A 17808-nucleotide genomic window follows, 5' to 3' on the forward strand; every position below is an offset into this window, starting at 1 on the left:
GTTGATTCCAGACTTTTAATTTTATTTCTTTGGGTTACATCCCTCTAATATGTTTTACATGTTGTAATCTTTCTTTGATATTTGAGGATTGGAAAAGCCACTTTTTTTTTTTTGAGACAGAGTGTTACTATGTCACTGTTGGTAGAGTGCTGTGGCATCATAGCTCACAGCAACCTCAAACTCTTGGGCTTAAGCAATTCTCTTGCCTCAGCCTCCCACGTAGCTGGGACTACAGGTGCCCACCACACTGCCTGGCTATTTTTGGTTGCAAGTTATCATTGATGTTTAGCAGGTCCGGGATCAAACCCGCCAGCCTTGGTATATGTGGCTGGCACCCTATGCACTGAGCTATGGGTGCTGAGCCACAAAAGCTAACTTTCACAAACTTTGTGATATGGCTGTATCCTGCAAGACTCTGACACACATTGTACTAAGAAAGGGAGAACTGTTTCATTGGGACAGTGTTTTTTGCTTGTGGAAACGTGTGGTTATTTTTTAGTGGAAGCATTTTTCCACATGTCCTCTTAAGAGTTTCTCATTACTTGCTAGACCTGAATCTGTCTGTTACATTGGAGACTCTCTGCTGCTGTAAAAATATTTTCCCTTTGGATTCAGCACCCCGAGTTTGTTTTACAAACTCTAGCACCATTCCTTTCAGCACTATCACTGATGAAATACAGCAACCTTTCTTCGGAAACTCCCTCAAAAGCAAGAAGGATTAACACAGGTGTCACCCTTTTTCTTTTGAGGACAAAGCTAGGATTTGGAAATTTACTTCCATTGTCACTATTCTGTATTAAGATAGCATAAAGTTTGTGGTGGGTAATTATGACAAATTATTATTTATTTATTTATTTATTTTTTTGTAGAGACAGAGTCTCACTTTATGGCCCTCGGTAGAATGCCGTGGCATCACACAGCTCACAGCAACCTACAACTCCTGGGCTTAAGTGATTTTCTTGCCTCAGCCTCCCGAGTAGCTGGGACTACAGGTGCCCACTACAATGCCCAGCTATTTTGTTGTTGTTGTAGTTGTCATTGTTGCTTTAGCAGGCCCTTGCAGGATTGGAACCCACCAGCCTTGGTATATGTGGCTGGTGCTGTAACCACTGTACTACGGGTGCCGAACCTATCATTATTATTATTGACTTTTTATGAATAAGCACACACAAATATATGTATGTCTGTATTTATTTTTTTGAGGCTGAGTAATTGTCACCTTGGGTAGAGTGCTGTGTTGTCATAGCTCACAGCATGACAATCTTCTGTGTGTAAGAGATCTTCTTGCCTCAGCCTCATGAATTTCTGGGACTGGAGAAATGTGCCACCAAGCAGGACTAATTTTTCTATTTATGGTAGAGATAGGGTCTCACTCTTGCTCATGTTGATCTCAAACACTTTTGCTTAAGTGTGCTGAAGCCATCCATTCACCTCAGTCTCCCAGAGTTCTAGGACTAAAAACATGAGCCAATGCCCTGCCTCTACTTTACCTCTACAATGTCTGCTTACCTGTTGTGCTGCAAATTCTACCTGGTTTTTATGCAGCATATACACACAACATTTATTTCTCTTTCATATAATTAGTGCCTGTTTACTGTATTACAGTGTCTTCCTAATGTTCTTGGCATGATTTTGCAGATAAATGGTATAATGTATATTTATTCAACTCTCATAAAAAGTTAGTGGCTGAAATTCTTAGTGTTTGGCTCCGTGCCTGTAGCACAGTGGTTATGGTGCCACCCACATACACTGAGGCTGGCGGGTTCGAATCTGGCCTGGGCCAGCTAAACAGTAGTGACAACTGCAACAAAGAATAGCCAGGCATTGTAGCAGGTGCCTATAGTTTCAGCTAGTTGGGAGACTGAGGCAAGAGAATCACTTAAACCCAAGAGTTTGAGATTGCTGTCATCTGTGATGCCACGGCACTCTACCAAGGGCAACATAGTGAGATTCTGTCTCAACAAAAACAAAAAAATAAATAAAATTCTTAATCTTTAAATTTTTTCAGCTCTATGTAATCATTCTACTGAAGACTGTTTGCAAGAGTTGGGCACAAACATTTTATTCCCAGACACGATCCTAAGAAGATATCAAAGCTGTGTGGCCCCGAGAATTTAAATTTAACAAAAGGCTGGGAAATTGTGTATGAGTGTAAGCAGCAGGAATTATGTTACAGTGGACTTGACCAGTGTTTAACAGCTACCGATGGCAAAGTCTTCCAGTGTGTAAATGTTTGAACATCTTTAGACAATTGTCAAATCTAAATAGACATAATTATATGTACTTAGAGAAAACTTTTAAATGTAAAAGGTATGGGAAAGCCTCAAAACTCTGCTCACACATTACAGAATACAAGATAACTCATATTGGAGAAAACAAGTACAAATGCAAAGAAGGTAGCAAAGTCTTGCAACTTTGCTCAAGCCTGTCTTAAGTGTTAGAGAATCCATATTGGAGAGAAACTCGACAATTGTGAAAAAGATGGCAAATTTTTTAGCCACAGATCAAAATATTCTAACAATGAGAATATTGATACTGGAGGAAAACTCAGCAACTATAAAGAATGTGACAAACTTACTAAGCAGTACTCACACTTTTTTGGACACAAAATAATTCACTCTGGAGAGCAACACAAATGTCAAGAATGTGGCAAAGCTTTCAACTGTTACTTACACCTTTCTGAACATCAAAAAATTCACTCTGCAGAAAAACCTTACAAATGTCAAGACTGTGGCAAAGCCTTCATTTAAGTGGTACTCAAAACTTTCTGAACATGAAAGAATTCACTCTGGAAAGAAACCTTACAAATGTGAAGAATGCGGCAAAGACTTTAAACTTGGTTCAACCCTAAGTAAACATCAAAGAATTTATTTTAGAGAGAAACTCCATAGAGAGCAAAAATGTGTCAAAGACTTAATTAGAAACTCTTTAATTCACCTTCAATCCTCACTGAACCTAGAATAAATTATATAGGAGAGAAACCCTGTCAATAAGAAGAATGTTGCAGTACCTTTACCTGGTGTTCATAACATGCTAAGCATAAAAAGAATTCAAACTGGAGAGAAATTCTACAGATGTGAACAATGTGGCAATGACTTTAACCAGAGCTCAAACCTTACTACACATAAGAACATCTATATTGGAGACAAATCTTACCAATGTGAATAATGTGGCAACGGTTTTCAGTGGTCCTCAGTCTTTGAAAACATAATAGAAACCATGGCAAGAAAAATGGTAACAATATGAAGATGTGGCAAAGCCTCATCAATTTCTTTCTTTCTTTCTTTCTTTCTTTCTTTCTTTCTTTCTTTCTTTCTTTCTTTCTTTCTTTCTTTCTTTCTTTCTTTCTTTCTTTCTTTCTTTCTTTCTTCTTCTTCTCTCTCTCTCTCTCTCTCTCTCTCTCTCTCTCTCTCTCTCTCTCTCTCTCTCTCTTTCTTTCTTTCTCTCTCTCTTTCTTTCTCTCTCACTTTATCACCCCTGGTAGAGGGCCCTGGCATCACAGCTTATGCAAAATCCCAGCACTTGGGGAGGTTGTGGTGGGCGGATCACCTGAGCTTAGGAGTTTGAGACCAGCCTGAGCTAGAGGAGTACCCATCTCTAAAAATAGCTGGGTATTTTTGGTTTCTTTTTTCTTTCTTTCTTTCTTTCATTTTTTTTTTTTTTTTTTTTTGCTTAGCAAGCTGAGGACAGTTTTGAACCTACCAGCCCTGGTTCATTGGGACCATTGAGCCATGGGCACCCAGAGAAAATGATAGTTTAATATTTTCTGTTACTTTCTTTTTTAATTAAATCATAGCTGTGTATGTTAATGCAATCATGGGGTACAATGTGCTGGTTTTATATACAATTTGAAATATTTTCATCAAACTGGTTATCATAGCCTTCATGACATTTTCTTAGTTATTGTGTTCAGACATTTATATCCCGCATTTAGTAAGTTTCACCTACACCCTTCTATAATGAACAGTAGGTGTGATCCCACCAATCACTCCCTCCGCCCATCACCCCCCTTCTTTCCCCTTTCCCCATATTATTTTTTTTCCAGACTTTGAATATTTTCTTTGAGTCAGTTTTGGTAGTTTATTTGTAGGGATTCATTGATTTCTTCTACGTTATTCAATTTGCTGACATATGACTATCCTAAGTATTCTGTTATAATCCTTTTTATTTCTATGATGTCAGCAACAATTTTCCTAATTCTGTTCTTGATTTTAGTAATATGAGTCCTCTCTCTTTCTTATCTGCTTTCTTTCTTTTTTTTTTCTTTTTATGAGGGGGTCAGTCTAGCAAATATGATATAATGCCTTTTTGCCAATTGTATACACATACTGTCTTCCTTTGTGTGCAATAACCTTTCTCTAAAATAAGTTTGCATAGAATATCATTTTCCGTTCTTTCTTTCCTTTTTTTTTTTTTTGAGACAGAGTCTGAAGCTGTCACCCTGGGGAGAGTGCCATGGCAACACAGCTCACAACAACATCTAACTCCTGGCTTAAGCAATTCTCTTGCCTCAGCCTTCCAAGTACCTGGAAGTACAGGCACCCTCCACGACGCCTGGCTATTTTTTTTTTTTATTGTTAAATCATAGCTGTGTACATTAGTGCAATAAAGGGGTACAATGTGATGGTTTCATTTACAATCTGAAATATTCTCATCAAACTGTTCGACGTAGCCTACATGGCATTTTCTTAATTATTGTATGTAGACATTTGTATTCTGCCTTTAGTAAGTTTCACCTGTACCCATACTAAGATGCACCTAAGGTGTGGCCCCACCCATTATCCTCCCTCCACCCTAACTTCCCCTCTCCCTTCCCCTTCTTTGGCCCTTTCCTCATAGTGTTGTGCTATAGTTGGGTTACAGCCTTCATGTGAAAGCTATACTTTAGCTTCATAGTAGGGCTGAGTACATTGGATACTTTTTCTTCCATTCCTGACATACTTTGCTAAGAAGAATATGTTCCAGCTTCATCCGTGTAAACATGAAAGAGGTAAAGTCTCCATCTTTCTTTAAGTCTGCATAATATTCCATGGTACACATGTACCAGAATTTGCTAGTCCATTCATGAATCGATGGGCACTTGGGCTTCTTCCATGACTTAGCAATTATGAATTGGGCTGCAATAAACATTCTGGTGCAGATGTCTTTGTTATATTGTGATTTTGTGTCTTCTTGGTATAAACCAAGTAAAGGAATTATAGGATCAAATGGCAGGTCTATTTTTAGGTCTCTAAGTAGTCTCCAAACATCCTTCCAGAAGGAACGTATTAGTGTGCATTCCCACCAGAAGTGTAGAAGTGTGCCCTTTTCTCCACATCCATGCCAACATCTCTGGTTTTGAGATTTTGCTATGTGGGCTACTCTTACTGGGGTTAGGTGATATCTCAAAAGTAGTTTTGATTTGCATTTCTCTGATGAATAAGGATGATGAGCTGTTTTTCATGTGTTTGTAGATCATGCATCTGTCTTTAGAGAAGTTTCTCTTCAAGTCTCTTGCCCACCCTGAGATGGGGTCACTTGTTCTTTACTTGCTAATATGTTTGAGTTCACTGTGGATTCTGGTTATTAGACCTTTATCAGAGGTATAACCTGCAAATATTTTCTCCCATTCTGAGGGCTGTCTGCTTGCTTTACTTACTATGTTCTTGGCTGTGCAGAAGCTTTTTAGTTTGATCAGGTCCCAGTAGTGTATTTTTGATACTGCTTCAATTGCCTGGGGAGTCATCATCATAAAATATTTACCTAGGCTGATTCCTTCAAGAGTTTTCTCTGCACTTTCCTCAAGTGTTTTTATAGTTTCATGTCTTAAGTTTAAATCTTTTATCCAGTGAGAGTCTATCTTAGTTAATGGTGAAAGGTGTGGGTCCAGTTTCAATCTTCTACAGGTTGCCAGCCAGTTCACCCAGCACCATTTGTTAAATAGGGAATCTTTTCCCCACTGAAAGTTTTTAATTGACTTGTCAAAGATCAAATAACGGTAAGTAGCTGGATTCATCTCTTGGTTCTCTATTCTATTCCAGATATCTACTTCTCTGTTTTTGTGCCAATACCATGTTGTTTTGATCACCATCGATTTATAGTACAGTCTCAGGTCTGGTAGCGTGATTCCTCCTGCAGTGTTTTTATTGCTGAGTAATGTTTTGGCTATTCAAGTTTTTTCCTGATTCCATATAAAACGAAGTATTATTTTTTTAAGATCTTTAAAATATGACAATGGAGCTTTAATAGGAATTGCATTAAAATTATATATTGCTTTGGGTAGTATAGACATTTTAACAATGTTGATTCTTCCCAGCCATGAGCATGGTATGTTTTTCCATCTGTTAACATCTTCAGCTATTTCTTTTCTTAAAGTTTCATATTTCTCTTTGTAGAGATCTTTCACGTCCTTTGTTAGGTAAACTCCCAAATATTTCATCTTCTTTGGCACTACTGTGAAAGGAATAGAGTCCTTGACTTTTTTGTCGGCTTGGTTATTGTTGGTATATATAAAGGCTACAGATTTATGGGTGTTAATTTTGTAGCCTGAGACATTACTGTATTCCTTGATCACTTCTAAAAGTTTTGTAGTAGAAGCCCTAGTGTTTTCCAGATATACGATCATATAATCTTAGAATAGTGAAAGTTTGAGCTCTTCTGACCCTATGTGGATACCCTTGATCGCCTGTTCTTCCCTAATTTCAATGGCTAAAACTTCCATTACAATGTTAAACAGCAATGGAAACACTGGGCAACCTTGCCTGGTTCCTGATCTAAGTGGAAATGATTTCAATTTGACTCCATTCAATACAATATTGGCTGTGGGTTTGCTGTAGATGGCCTCTATTAGTTTACAAAAATGCCCCTTTTATACCAATTTGTTTAAGTGTTCTAATCATGAAGGGATGCTGGATATTATCAAAAGCTTTTTCTGCATCAATTGATAGAATCATATGGTCCTTATTTTTTAGTTTTTTTATGTGCTGAATTACATTTATAGATTTACGTATATTGAACCAGCCTTGAGACCCTGGAATAAATCCGACTTGGTCGTGGTGTTTAATTTTTTTGATGTGTTGTTGGATTCTGTTTGTTAGGATCTTATTGAGTATTTTAGCATCAATATTCATGGGTGGTATTGGTCTATAATTTTCTTTTATTGTTGGGTCTTTCCCTCGTTTGGAGATCAAGGTGATGTTTGCTTCGTAGTATTTGTTGGGTAATATTCCTTCTTTTTCTATATCTTGGAAGAGGTTTAGTAATATAGGTACTAGTTCTTCTTTAAAGGTTTGGTAGAATTCTGACGTAAAGCCATCTGGTCCTGGGCTTTTCTTTTTAGGGAGATTTTGTATAGTTGATGCTATTCAGAACTTGATATAGGCCTGTTCAACATTTTCACTTCATTCTGGGTAAGTTTTGGTAGGTGGCGTACTTCCAGGTATTGGTCGATTTCTTTCAGATTTTCATATTTCTGAGAGTAGAGTTTCTTGTAGTATTCATTAAGGATGTTTTGAATTTCTCAGGGGTCTGTTGTTATTTCACCATTACCATTTCTGATTGATAAAATTAGAGATTTTATTCTTTTTTTCCTTATTAGGTGGGCCATAGTTTTATCTAGTTTATTGATCTTTTCAAAAAACCAACTTTTGTATTTATTGATCTGTTGTATAATTTTTTTTTTCAATTTCATTTAATTCTGCTCTGATTTTGGTTATTTCTTTTCTCCTGCTGGGTTTGGGGTTGGAGTGTTCTTCCTTCTCCAGTTGCTTGAGATATCCCATTAAGTTATTAACTTCCTCTCTTTCCGTTTTCTTGAGAAAGGCTAGAAGTGCTATAAATTTCCCTCTTAGGACTGCCTTTACAATATCCCAGAGGTTCTGGAAATTCGTGTCTTGATTATTGTTTTGTTCCAAAAATATGGTGATTTCCTTCTTAATCTCATCTATAACCCATTTATCCTTCAGCATAAAGTTGTTTAGCTTCCATGTTTTTGTATGGGTATGCAGGTTCCTGTTGTTATTGAGTTCAACTTTTATTCCATGATGGTCTGAGAAGATGCAAGGAAAAATTTCTATTGTTTATAATTTGCTGAGGTTAGATTTGTGGCCTAGGATGTGGTTGATTTTGGAGTATGTTCCATGGGCTGATGAGAAGACTGTGTATTCAGTTTTGTTGGAATAAAATTGTCTGTAGATGTCTGTTCAGTCCAGATGTTGTATGGTTAGGTTTACATCTAAAATTTTTTTGCTTGCTTTCTTTTTGGAGGATCTATCCAGCATTGTTAAAGGGCATTAAAATCTCCAACTACTGTGGAACTGCAGGAAATCAAGTTGCTCATGTCTGTCAGAGTTTCTCTTATAAATTGAGGTGCGTTCTGGTTGGGTGCATAACTATTAATAATTGAAATCTTATCATATAGAGTATTACCTTTAACAAATATGAAGTGTCCATCCTTATCTTTCCTTATTTCTGTTGGTTTAAAGCCTATTGTGTCTGCAAATAGGATTGCAAGGCCTACTTTTTTCTGCTTTTCATTTGCCTGGAGTATAGATCACTATCCCTTCACCTTGAGTCTATATTTGTCTTTTAATGTAGGATGTGATTCTTGTATGCAGCAGACATATGCCTTGATTTTTTTCTATCCAGTCAGCCAACCTGTGCCTCTTTAGAGGACAATTTAAACCATTCACATTAATTGAGAATATTGATAAGCCTTTCGAGAGTCTGGTGGACATTTTTAATTTTTTTGTGTCTGTAGAAGTTGTAATTTGATCGAAATTTTCTGGGTGGGTTTACTTTTGTGGTGGAGGATTATGCTGGTCTTTATGAAGTATAGGTCTGAGAATATCCTGGGGAGCTGGTTTAGTTGTGACATATTTCTTCAACAAGTGAATATCATTGAAGCATTGAATTTCTTCGTTATAAATGAAACTCAGTTTAGCTGGGTACAGGATCTCGGGTTGAAAGTTATTTTGTTTTAGGAGATTAAAAGTCGATGACCATCCTCTTCTAGCTTGAAAGGTTTCAGCAGAGAGACCTGCAGTTATTCTAATGTTCTTGCTCTTGTAGGTGATGGTTTTCTTTCGTCTGGCTGCTTTCAGAATTTTCCGTATCATATTAACTTTAGTGAAATTGATTATCCTGTATCTGAGGGATGTCTTTTTGGGTTGAGTCATGCTGGAGTTCTGAAACTGTCTGCTGTCTGAATTTCAGAATCTCTTGGCATGTCTGGAAAGTTCTCGTTCATAATCTCATGGACAAGAGACTCTGTGCCTTGCAAAGCCAATTCGCAACTTTCAGGGATTCCTATAAGACGAATATTGATTTTCTTCAAATTATCCCAGAGCTCTCTGAGAGAATGATTTGTTTTTGCCCTCCATTTTTCTTCCTCTTTGAGAGTTTGGGAGCTTTCAAAAGCTTTGTCTTCAGTGTCAGAAATCCTTTCTTCTGCTTGCTCCATTCTGTTACTGAGGGATTATACTGTGTTTCTCAGATCATTGAGGGCTGCAACTTCTTGTCTCAATGTGCCAAAATTTTTGGTCATTTGGTCTTTGAATTCATTGAATTCTTTGAGACATCTTTTGGGTTACTGCTTGGAATTCTAATTCAATCTTATTTGCTATCTGAATTCTAAATTCAATTTCTGACATCTCAGCTATTTGTTTGTGCATGGGATCTTGTGATATGTCGGCCCCATTCATCCTTGGGAGAGTCGATCTACTCTGATTATTCATATTGCCAGAGTTTTTCTATTGATTTCTCCTCATAATTATTTTTTCACTGTTGCCTCTGGCAGTCCTCAGAGTTGGGGAGGTGTCTCTCTAAGTTTAGACCCCAGCTGGATCACTCTATTGTTGGTGGATCTTTGTAGGGAGTGACCTTGTGTAGTTCCTCTGGGGCTACCCCAGCCAGGCAGTTCTGGTTGTGGATGCAGTTCTGGAGTGTGACACACCTGGATCCAGCAACAGGGCAGTAGGTGGTGTGCATGGTTCTGGGAGTACCTGGTCACCAGTGACTTTGGCACAGAAAGCCCAAGGCTCCAGCAGTCTCTGGCCAGGAGAAGGGCTCTGCGCAGAGGCATGGCTGGCTCCGGAGGCATGCGGCTACAGAGTCCCTGGCCAGATGAGCAGGCTGGTGTGGAGGCAGGAGGGTACAGAAGGGAGGAAGCAGTGTTGCACGGCTCCTGCAGGTCCTGGTCAGGGCATGTGGAGGCCTGGTGGGCGCGGGTCACGGGCAGGTGTTGCTGCACAGCTCTTATGGAGGTCCGGGTAGTGCTAAGCCCAGGAATTTGATGTTGCTATGAGCTGTGATGCCACTGAACTCTATCCAGGGCAACAGCCCAATTTTCCAGTGTGCCAAAACCGGTCTCACTCTGCTCCTGATGGTTAAGGCTGTAAGACACCTCAGTCTCTGCCTTTAGGCTGCTAAGTCACTAGGTTACTACCTCCTCTATGATCCTTGCTCTGTGACACTGAGGGCGGAGCTTGCCAGGACAGTTCTCTCACAATCGCTCCCTCTCTCAGGGCAGCCAAACTCTATTAGCTTTGTCCAGCTCAGCGGATCTGTCCGGGGCCCTAGACAATGCCCAAAGTCCTCTACACTCCTGCTCAAGCTCTCCCCAAGGCAGTTCAACTTAGTGTCAAGTCCAAAAACACTGAAACAGTTCACAGGTAAGGCCTTTCCGGTTTGCAGTCTCACTGCTGCTTGTACTTATGGATGCAGGCAGGATTAGTTTGATCAAACACACGCAACCACTTGCCAGTTTTCCACTGTTTTTGTCCTCCTCTTGGGGTCCAGAAGACTCTTGCTGACTCCCTGTATTCTCAAAGGGATGATTGTAGGCAGATCCCACCAGCCAGAGATGCTGGAGTCTTATCTCCCCAGACTCACCATGCCCTGTAGCATGGAAGCTGTTACTTGGCTGGCATCTTGGATGTCCCTTTCCCCATATTCTTGTGCTATAATTGGGTTATAGCTTTCATATGAAAGCCATAAATTAGTTTCATAGTAGGGCTGAGTGCATTGGACACTTTTTCTTCCATTCTTCAGATATTTTGCTAAGAAGAATATGTTCCAGCTCCATCCATGTAAACATGAAGGAGGTAAAGTCTCCATCTTTCTTTAACGCTGCATAATATTCCTTGGTGTACATATACCACAATTTATTAATCCATTTGTGCGTCCATTAGCACTTGGGCTTCTTTCATGACTTAGCAATTATGAATTGGGCTGCAATAAACATTTTGGTACAAATATCTTTATTATAATGTGATTTTTGGTCTTCTAGATATATACCTAGTAGAGGAATTATTGGATCAAATGGCGGGTCTATTTTTACATCTTTAAGTTTTCTCCAAACAACTTTCTAAAAGGAACATATTAGTTTGCATTCCCACCAACAATAAAGTGTTTCCTTTTCACCACATCTACACCAACATCTCTGGTTTGGGGATTTTGTGACATGGGCTCATCTTACTGGAGTTAGATGATATCTCAAAGTGATTTTGATTTGCATTTCTCTGATGCTTAAGGATGATGAGCAATTTTTCATGTGACTGTAGGCCACGAGCCTATCTTTAGAGAAGTTTCTCTTCAAGTCTTTTGCCCACCCTAAGATGGGATCACTTGTTATTTTCTTGCTTATAGGTTTGAGTTCTCTGTGGATTCTGGTTATTAAACCATTGTCGGAGACATAATCAGCAAATATCTTCTCCCATCTGAGGGCTGTCTGCTTGCATTACATACTGTGTTCTTGGCTGTGCAGAAGCTTTTTAGTTTGATCAGATCCCAGAAGTGATTTTTGATGTACATTCAATTGCCCAAAGGGTCCTCCTCATAAAATATTCACCCAGGCCGATTTCTTCAAGAGTTTTCACTTCATTTTCTTCTAGTATTTTTATAGTTTCATGTCTTAAGTTTAAGTCTTAAATCCAGTGAGAGTCTATCTTAATTGATGGTGAGAGGTGTGAGTCCAGTTTCAGCCTTGTACAGGTCGCCAGCCAGTTCACTCAGCAGCATTTGTTAAATAGGGAATCTTTTCCCCACTGAATGTTTTTATTTGGCTTGTCAAACATCAAATAACAGTAAGTAGCTGGGCTCATCTCTTCATTCTATATTCTGTTGTATATATCTACCTCTCTGTTTTTGTGCCAGTACATGCTGTTTTGATCACTATTGACTTATACTATAGTTGGAGGTCTGGTAGCATGATTCCTCCTGCTTTGTTTTTATTTCTGAGTAATGTCTTGGCTATTTGAAGTTTTTTTATAGTTACATATAAAACAAAGGATTATTTTTTTGAGATCTTTAAAGTGTTACAGAGGATTTTAATAGGGATTGCATTAAAAATGTATATTGCTTTGGGTAGTATGGACATCTTGACAATGTTCAATCTTCCCTGCCATGAGCATGGTATGTTTTTACATTTATTACCATCTTCAGTTATTTCTTTTCTTAGAGTTTCATAATTCTCTTTATAGAGATCTTTCCTGTCCTTTGTTAGGTAAACTCCCAAATATTTCATCTTCTTTGGCACTACTGTGAATGGAATAGAGTCCTTGACTAGTTTTTCAGCTTGGCTATTGTTATATATAAAGGCTACAGATTTATGAGTGTTGATTTTGTAACCTTGAGAAACTGCGGTATTCCTTGATCACTTCTAAGAGGTTTGTAGTAGAATCTCTGGTGTTTTCCAGATTTACAATCTTATCATCTGTGAAGAGTGAAAGTTTGATCTCTTCTCACCCTAAGTGAATACCCTTGATCATCTTTTCTTCCCTAATTGCAATGGCTAAAACTTCTATTACAATGTTAAAGAGCAGTGGAGACAATGGGCAACCTTGCCTGATTCCTGATCTGAGTGGAAATGAATTCAATTTGACTCCATTCAATATGATATTGACTGTGGGTTTGCTGTGATGGCCTGTATTAGTTTAAGAAATGTCCCTTCTATACCAATTTTTTTAAGTGTTTTGATCATGAAGTGATGCTAGATATTATCAAAAGCTTTTTCTGCATCAATTAAGAACATCATATGGTCTTTGTTTTTTAATTTGTTGATGTGCTGGATTATACTTGTAGATTTATGTATATTGAACCAGCCTTGAAACCCAGGGATTAAAACCCAATTGGTCATGTTGTAGAATTTGTTCGATGTGTTGCTGGATTCTGTTTGTTAGGATCTTGTTGATTATTTTTGCATCAATATTCATTAGTGATATTGGTCTATAGTTTTCTGTTCTTGTTGGGTCTTTTCCTGATTTGGGGATCAAGGTGATTTTCACTTCATAGAATGTGTTGGATAGTATTCCTTCTTTTTCTTTGTTTTGAAAAAGGTTGAGTAATATACGTACTAGTTCCTCTTTAAAGGTCTGGTAGAATTCTGATATGAAGGCATCTGGTTCTGGGCTTTTCTTTCAGGGATATTTTGTATAATTGATGCAATTTCAGAACTTGATATAGGCCTGTTCAACATTTCCACTTCATTCTGGCTCAGTTTTTGAAGGTGGCATGCTTCCAAGTTTTGGTCAATTTCCTTCAGATTTTCATATTTCTGAGAATAAATTTTCTTGAAATAATCATTAATGATATTTTTAATTTCTGAGGAGTCTGTTGTTATTTCATCTTTACTATTGCTGATTGATGAAATTAGAGATTTTATTCTTTATTTTCTGGTTAGTTTAGCCAAAGGTTTGTCTATTTTATTGACCTTTTTAAAAAAACAACTTTTTGATTTATGGATCTGTTGTATAATTCTTTTCTTTTTTTCAATTTTATTTAATTCTACTTTAATTTTGGTTATTTCTTTTCTTCTGCTGGGTTTGGAATTGGAATGTTCTTCCTTTTCCAGTTGCTTGAGATGTCCCATTAATTTTTTAACTTCCTGTCATTCCATTCTCTTGAGGAAGGCTTTCAGTGCTATAAATTTCTCGCTTAGAACTGCCTTTGCAGTATCCCAGAGGCTCTGATAATTTACATCTTTATTGTCCTTTTGTTCCAAAAATTTGGTAATTTCCTTCTTAATCTCATCTATGACCCATCTATCATTCAGCATAAAGTTATTTAGATTCTATGTTTTTGTATGAGTATGCAGATTCCTGTTGTTACTGAGTTCAACATTTATTCCATGATGGTCTGAGAAGATGCAAGGAATAACTTCTATTCTTTAAATTTGCTGAGGTTATACTTGTGACCTAAGATGTGATTGATTTGGAGTATGTTCTGTGGGCTGATGAGAAGAATGTGTATTCAGTTTTGTTAGGATGAAATGTTCTGTAGATGTCCATTTAATTCAAATGTTGAATGATTAAGTTAAATCTTAAATTTCTTTGCTTAGCTTCTTATTGGAGGATCTATCCAATACTGCTAAAGGAGTGTTAAAATCTCCAACTACCATGGAGCTGGAGGAAATCAAGTTGCTCATGTCTGTTAAATTTTCTCTTATAAATTAAGGCACATTCTATTTGGGTGCATAAATATTAATAATTGAAATCTCATCATATTGAGTATTACCCTTAACAAATATGAAGTGTCCATTATTATTCTTCCTTACTTTTGTTGGTTTAAAACCTATTGTATCTGTAAATAAAATTGCAACACCTGCTTTTTTGTGCTTTCCATTTGCCTGGAATATGGATGACCATCCTTTCACTCTGAGTCTATATTTATCTTTTAAGGTAAGATGAGGTTTTTGTATGCATTAGATATTTGGCCTAAGTTTTTGTATTCAGTCAGCCAGCATGTGCTTCTTTGGAAGACAATTTAAACAATTCACATTTATTGAGAATATTGACAAGCCTGATAGAATTTTGAGTTTTGAGTTATTTGAAAGACCAGTGGACATTTTTAATCCTTTCGCCACTGTGGACATTGGAATTTGATCAAAAGTTTCTGATGAATTTACTTTTGTGGTGGAGGATTGTGCTGATCATTATGGATGATAGATTTGAGAATATACTGGAGAGCTGGTTTAGTTATGGCAAATTTCTTCAACATGTGAATGTCATGAAAGTATTTAATTTCTGCATCATAAGTGAAACTCAGTTTAGCTCAATACAGGATCCTGGGTTGAAAGTTATTTTGTTTTAGGAGATTAAAAGTTGATGACCATCCTCTTCTATCTTGAAAGGTTTCAGGAGAGAGATCTCCAGTCATTTTAATATTCTTCTCCTTGTAGGTGACGGTTTCCTTTCGTCTGGCTGCTTTCATAATTTTCTCCTTTGTACTAACTTTATTATGATGATGCCTGGGCAGTTAATTATGATGTGCCTGGGCGATGTCTTATTCAGGTTGACTCATTTGGGTTTCTGAAACTGTCTTCTATCTGAATTTCAGAATCTCTTGGCATATCTAGAAAGTTCTCTTTCATAATCTCATGAAGAAGAGCCTTTGAGGCCTTGTGAAGTTACTTTGTTGCCTTCAGGGATCCCTATAAGATGAATATTGGTTTTCTTCGAATTATCCCAGAGATCTCTGAGAGAATAATCATTTTTGCTCTCCACTTCTCTTATTCTTTGAGAGTTTGAGAGCTGTGTAGTCACATACAAGGCAATTGAACTGCTGTGGGCTAACAAGGAGCTCCATGTGTTTATTAATGTTACTTCTGTCTTCTGTTTTGTAGTCACAGTGCGGGAAGTTAAGAGATTTAGGCCCATTGTGAACCTGTCTTGGATGGCAACTTACTTCACTTGGATTAGAGGCCACATAACTGCACATCTAAATAGATTCTCATCTGAATGAGTATGCATATGTCTAGCTACATGAGTCTTCCGAGAACTTGAATAAGGACAAAGTTCACCCCCATAGGCCTTCTCCTATATGAGTTCTAAGATGCTGAACATAATTATTTTTTCTGTCTGAAAAATAGTTGCATTTCCCACACTTGTATACTTCCCTTGGAAAATGGTTTCTCCAGTGTTTCCTCCAGTGATACTCACTAACTGTTGTATATGTACAAAGGATGCACTTGTTATCCCCAGCTCTGGTGTGGTATTTCAGATGTACAGTACAATGATCATATTGATTCATATTGTAGCCACAGTGGTCACAGTTAATGGGGCCCTTGCAGGAACCTCCCACATCTGAAGTGGAAAAGCCAGAGTCCCTGGCTTTTGCTTGCTATTCTGCACTTTCTTCAACAAAAAAATTCTTGGCATTTTATACTCTGATGTGATGTACAAACTGTTCTTCAGCTTCTGCTTCATTGTGGCATGGGGTTTGGTCTTTACAGCAAAGGGGTTTGGTCTTCAAGTTCTTGCATTTGTCCTTTGCTACTTTTATTTCTGAAGGAAGATGTTTATTTGAGCTGTAAACTTCTGGGGCAGGTAATGCCTCAAATACAGGCTGAGATTGTACAACACTGAGTTCTAAATTCCTCAGTTTCGTGTTTATCAGTCCATTGGGTTCACCCTTTATTTGAGGAGACTCTTCAATTCCTTCTTTATCACTGTCTGAAAAGTTGTTGTCCCCAATAGTCGTCAGTTCTGTCATCTGTTTTTCTTCACCAATCAGGTAATCGCAGCAGCTGCCATTTACTTCCCCAGTTAAAGCCACATTTGCCAGCATGATAAGCTGAGGTGTAGCCATCTCAGCTTTGGAGAGGTCGTGTACATTATACACGTTTTTAAGCAACTCCATGACAATGCTGCTGCTGCCAGTGGACAGCCCTTTTCCTCCAGAAGCCTGCCCCATTACCTGAGTGGCCATAACTTTATTCCTCCTTTCTCGATGAGGTGGGGCAGGCCACCCAGGGTCTCAGCTCCTTCTCCAGCTAAAAACTTTTCTTTTCTGCTGTAGTTGCAGGGGAGCATAGGGGGAGTGTGTAAACATTGGGCACAGGGGCCCTGGAGGCCCAGGAGTGCGACTGATGAGGATGCTCAGACCACTGGCCCTCAGCCATTGGTCTATGATCTTGAATGTTATATAAAGAATAAAATAAGAGCCTTTCAGCATTGCCATCAGCACAGCATTGCCATTTCCATCAGCACAGCAGGGGTCATCTGGGCCCCAGCACCTTGCTGGTACTCGACTTTACCTTGTGGGAACTGTACATGCTAGCACCTTATTTTGAATAATATGTTACAATGTGGTGACAGTTTATGACATTTTTAATTCAAAAGTTATGACCCCAAACTATTTAAGATAGGCATCTTTAGGGTGGGAGCTAAATTTAAAAGACAATAAGTATGAGAGACAGGTGGGAAGGTCACATGAGAGCTAAAACCACCAGACTGTCTGTCTTCTAGGCTCTAGCCTGGCTTACTTCATCTTCTTCTCACTACATGTGCTTTCAAGAGGTGTGAAAAAGCTCAGTTGCTCACTGGGTCCTGCACATAGGGTGACAGAAGGCTTTCTTTAGATCAAGATTAGGATACCAAAGTATAAGTTTATTTTATATTAGAGAGTGGGTGGAAGCCATTAGAAAGAGCAGAGAGCTGGTTGTGAATGAGGAGAAGATAGGAGTGGAAAGAGACAAAGCAAAAAACAAAGTGTAGTATCCCAATGAAAGCAAGGAAGAATGTCCAGCCTGAGGTCAGTTGGGTGTCTGTATTTAAGCCGAGGGGGAAGATAATGCAGCCAATTTCACAACATGTTGTGACTGTGAATGGTGTGTCCATTTTTCCTCAGCAAAGGTGGAAGACAAACTTTTTTCTAGGTATTTTCCATTCTTAGTGGTGATTGTTCATAGTTCCACGTGGGACAGTCAGAAATCACTGGAGGCATAAAGGAACAGATACTGAAAGACAAAATAGCTCACAAAATGTAAAGAAAAGGAATTTCTATTTTCTTTTTGTTGGTTCATTGGGTTTATTAATGGTTTGTGAAAAAAGA

General features: G+C 38.2%; 1 protein-coding gene across 1 annotated transcript; it reads right to left on the bottom strand.

The window, feature by feature from the left end:
• Positions 1-2939: 2939 nt before the first annotated feature.
• LOC128572473 (RE1-silencing transcription factor-like) lies at positions 2940-16683 on the bottom strand. The gene is made up of 3 exons (XM_053572526.1): positions 16235-16683; positions 15661-15792; positions 2940-2955 (listed from the first exon to the last, which is right to left on the bottom strand). Exons 1-3 carry the CDS (start codon positions 16681-16683, stop codon positions 2940-2942), a joined length of 597 nt encoding a protein of 198 aa, XP_053428501.1.
• Positions 16684-17808: the final 1125 nt, after the last annotated feature.

The sequence above is a fragment of the Nycticebus coucang genome, chromosome 20 (genome assembly GCF_027406575.1).
Source record: "Nycticebus coucang isolate mNycCou1 chromosome 20, mNycCou1.pri, whole genome shotgun sequence".
Taxonomy (NCBI): Eukaryota; Metazoa; Chordata; class Mammalia; order Primates; family Lorisidae; genus Nycticebus; species Nycticebus coucang.

Excerpts from the sequence above, each read along its gene's own strand:
- LOC128572473 (XM_053572526.1), bottom strand. The coding sequence starts at position 16,683 with ATGGCCACTCAGGTAATGGGGCAGGCTTCTGGAGGAAAAGGGCTGTCC. Across the intron at positions 15,793-16,234 it reads AAAGTAGCAAAGGACAAATG|GGAGAAGGCCTATGGGGGTG; the intron begins CAAGAACTTGAA and ends AGAACTCATATA.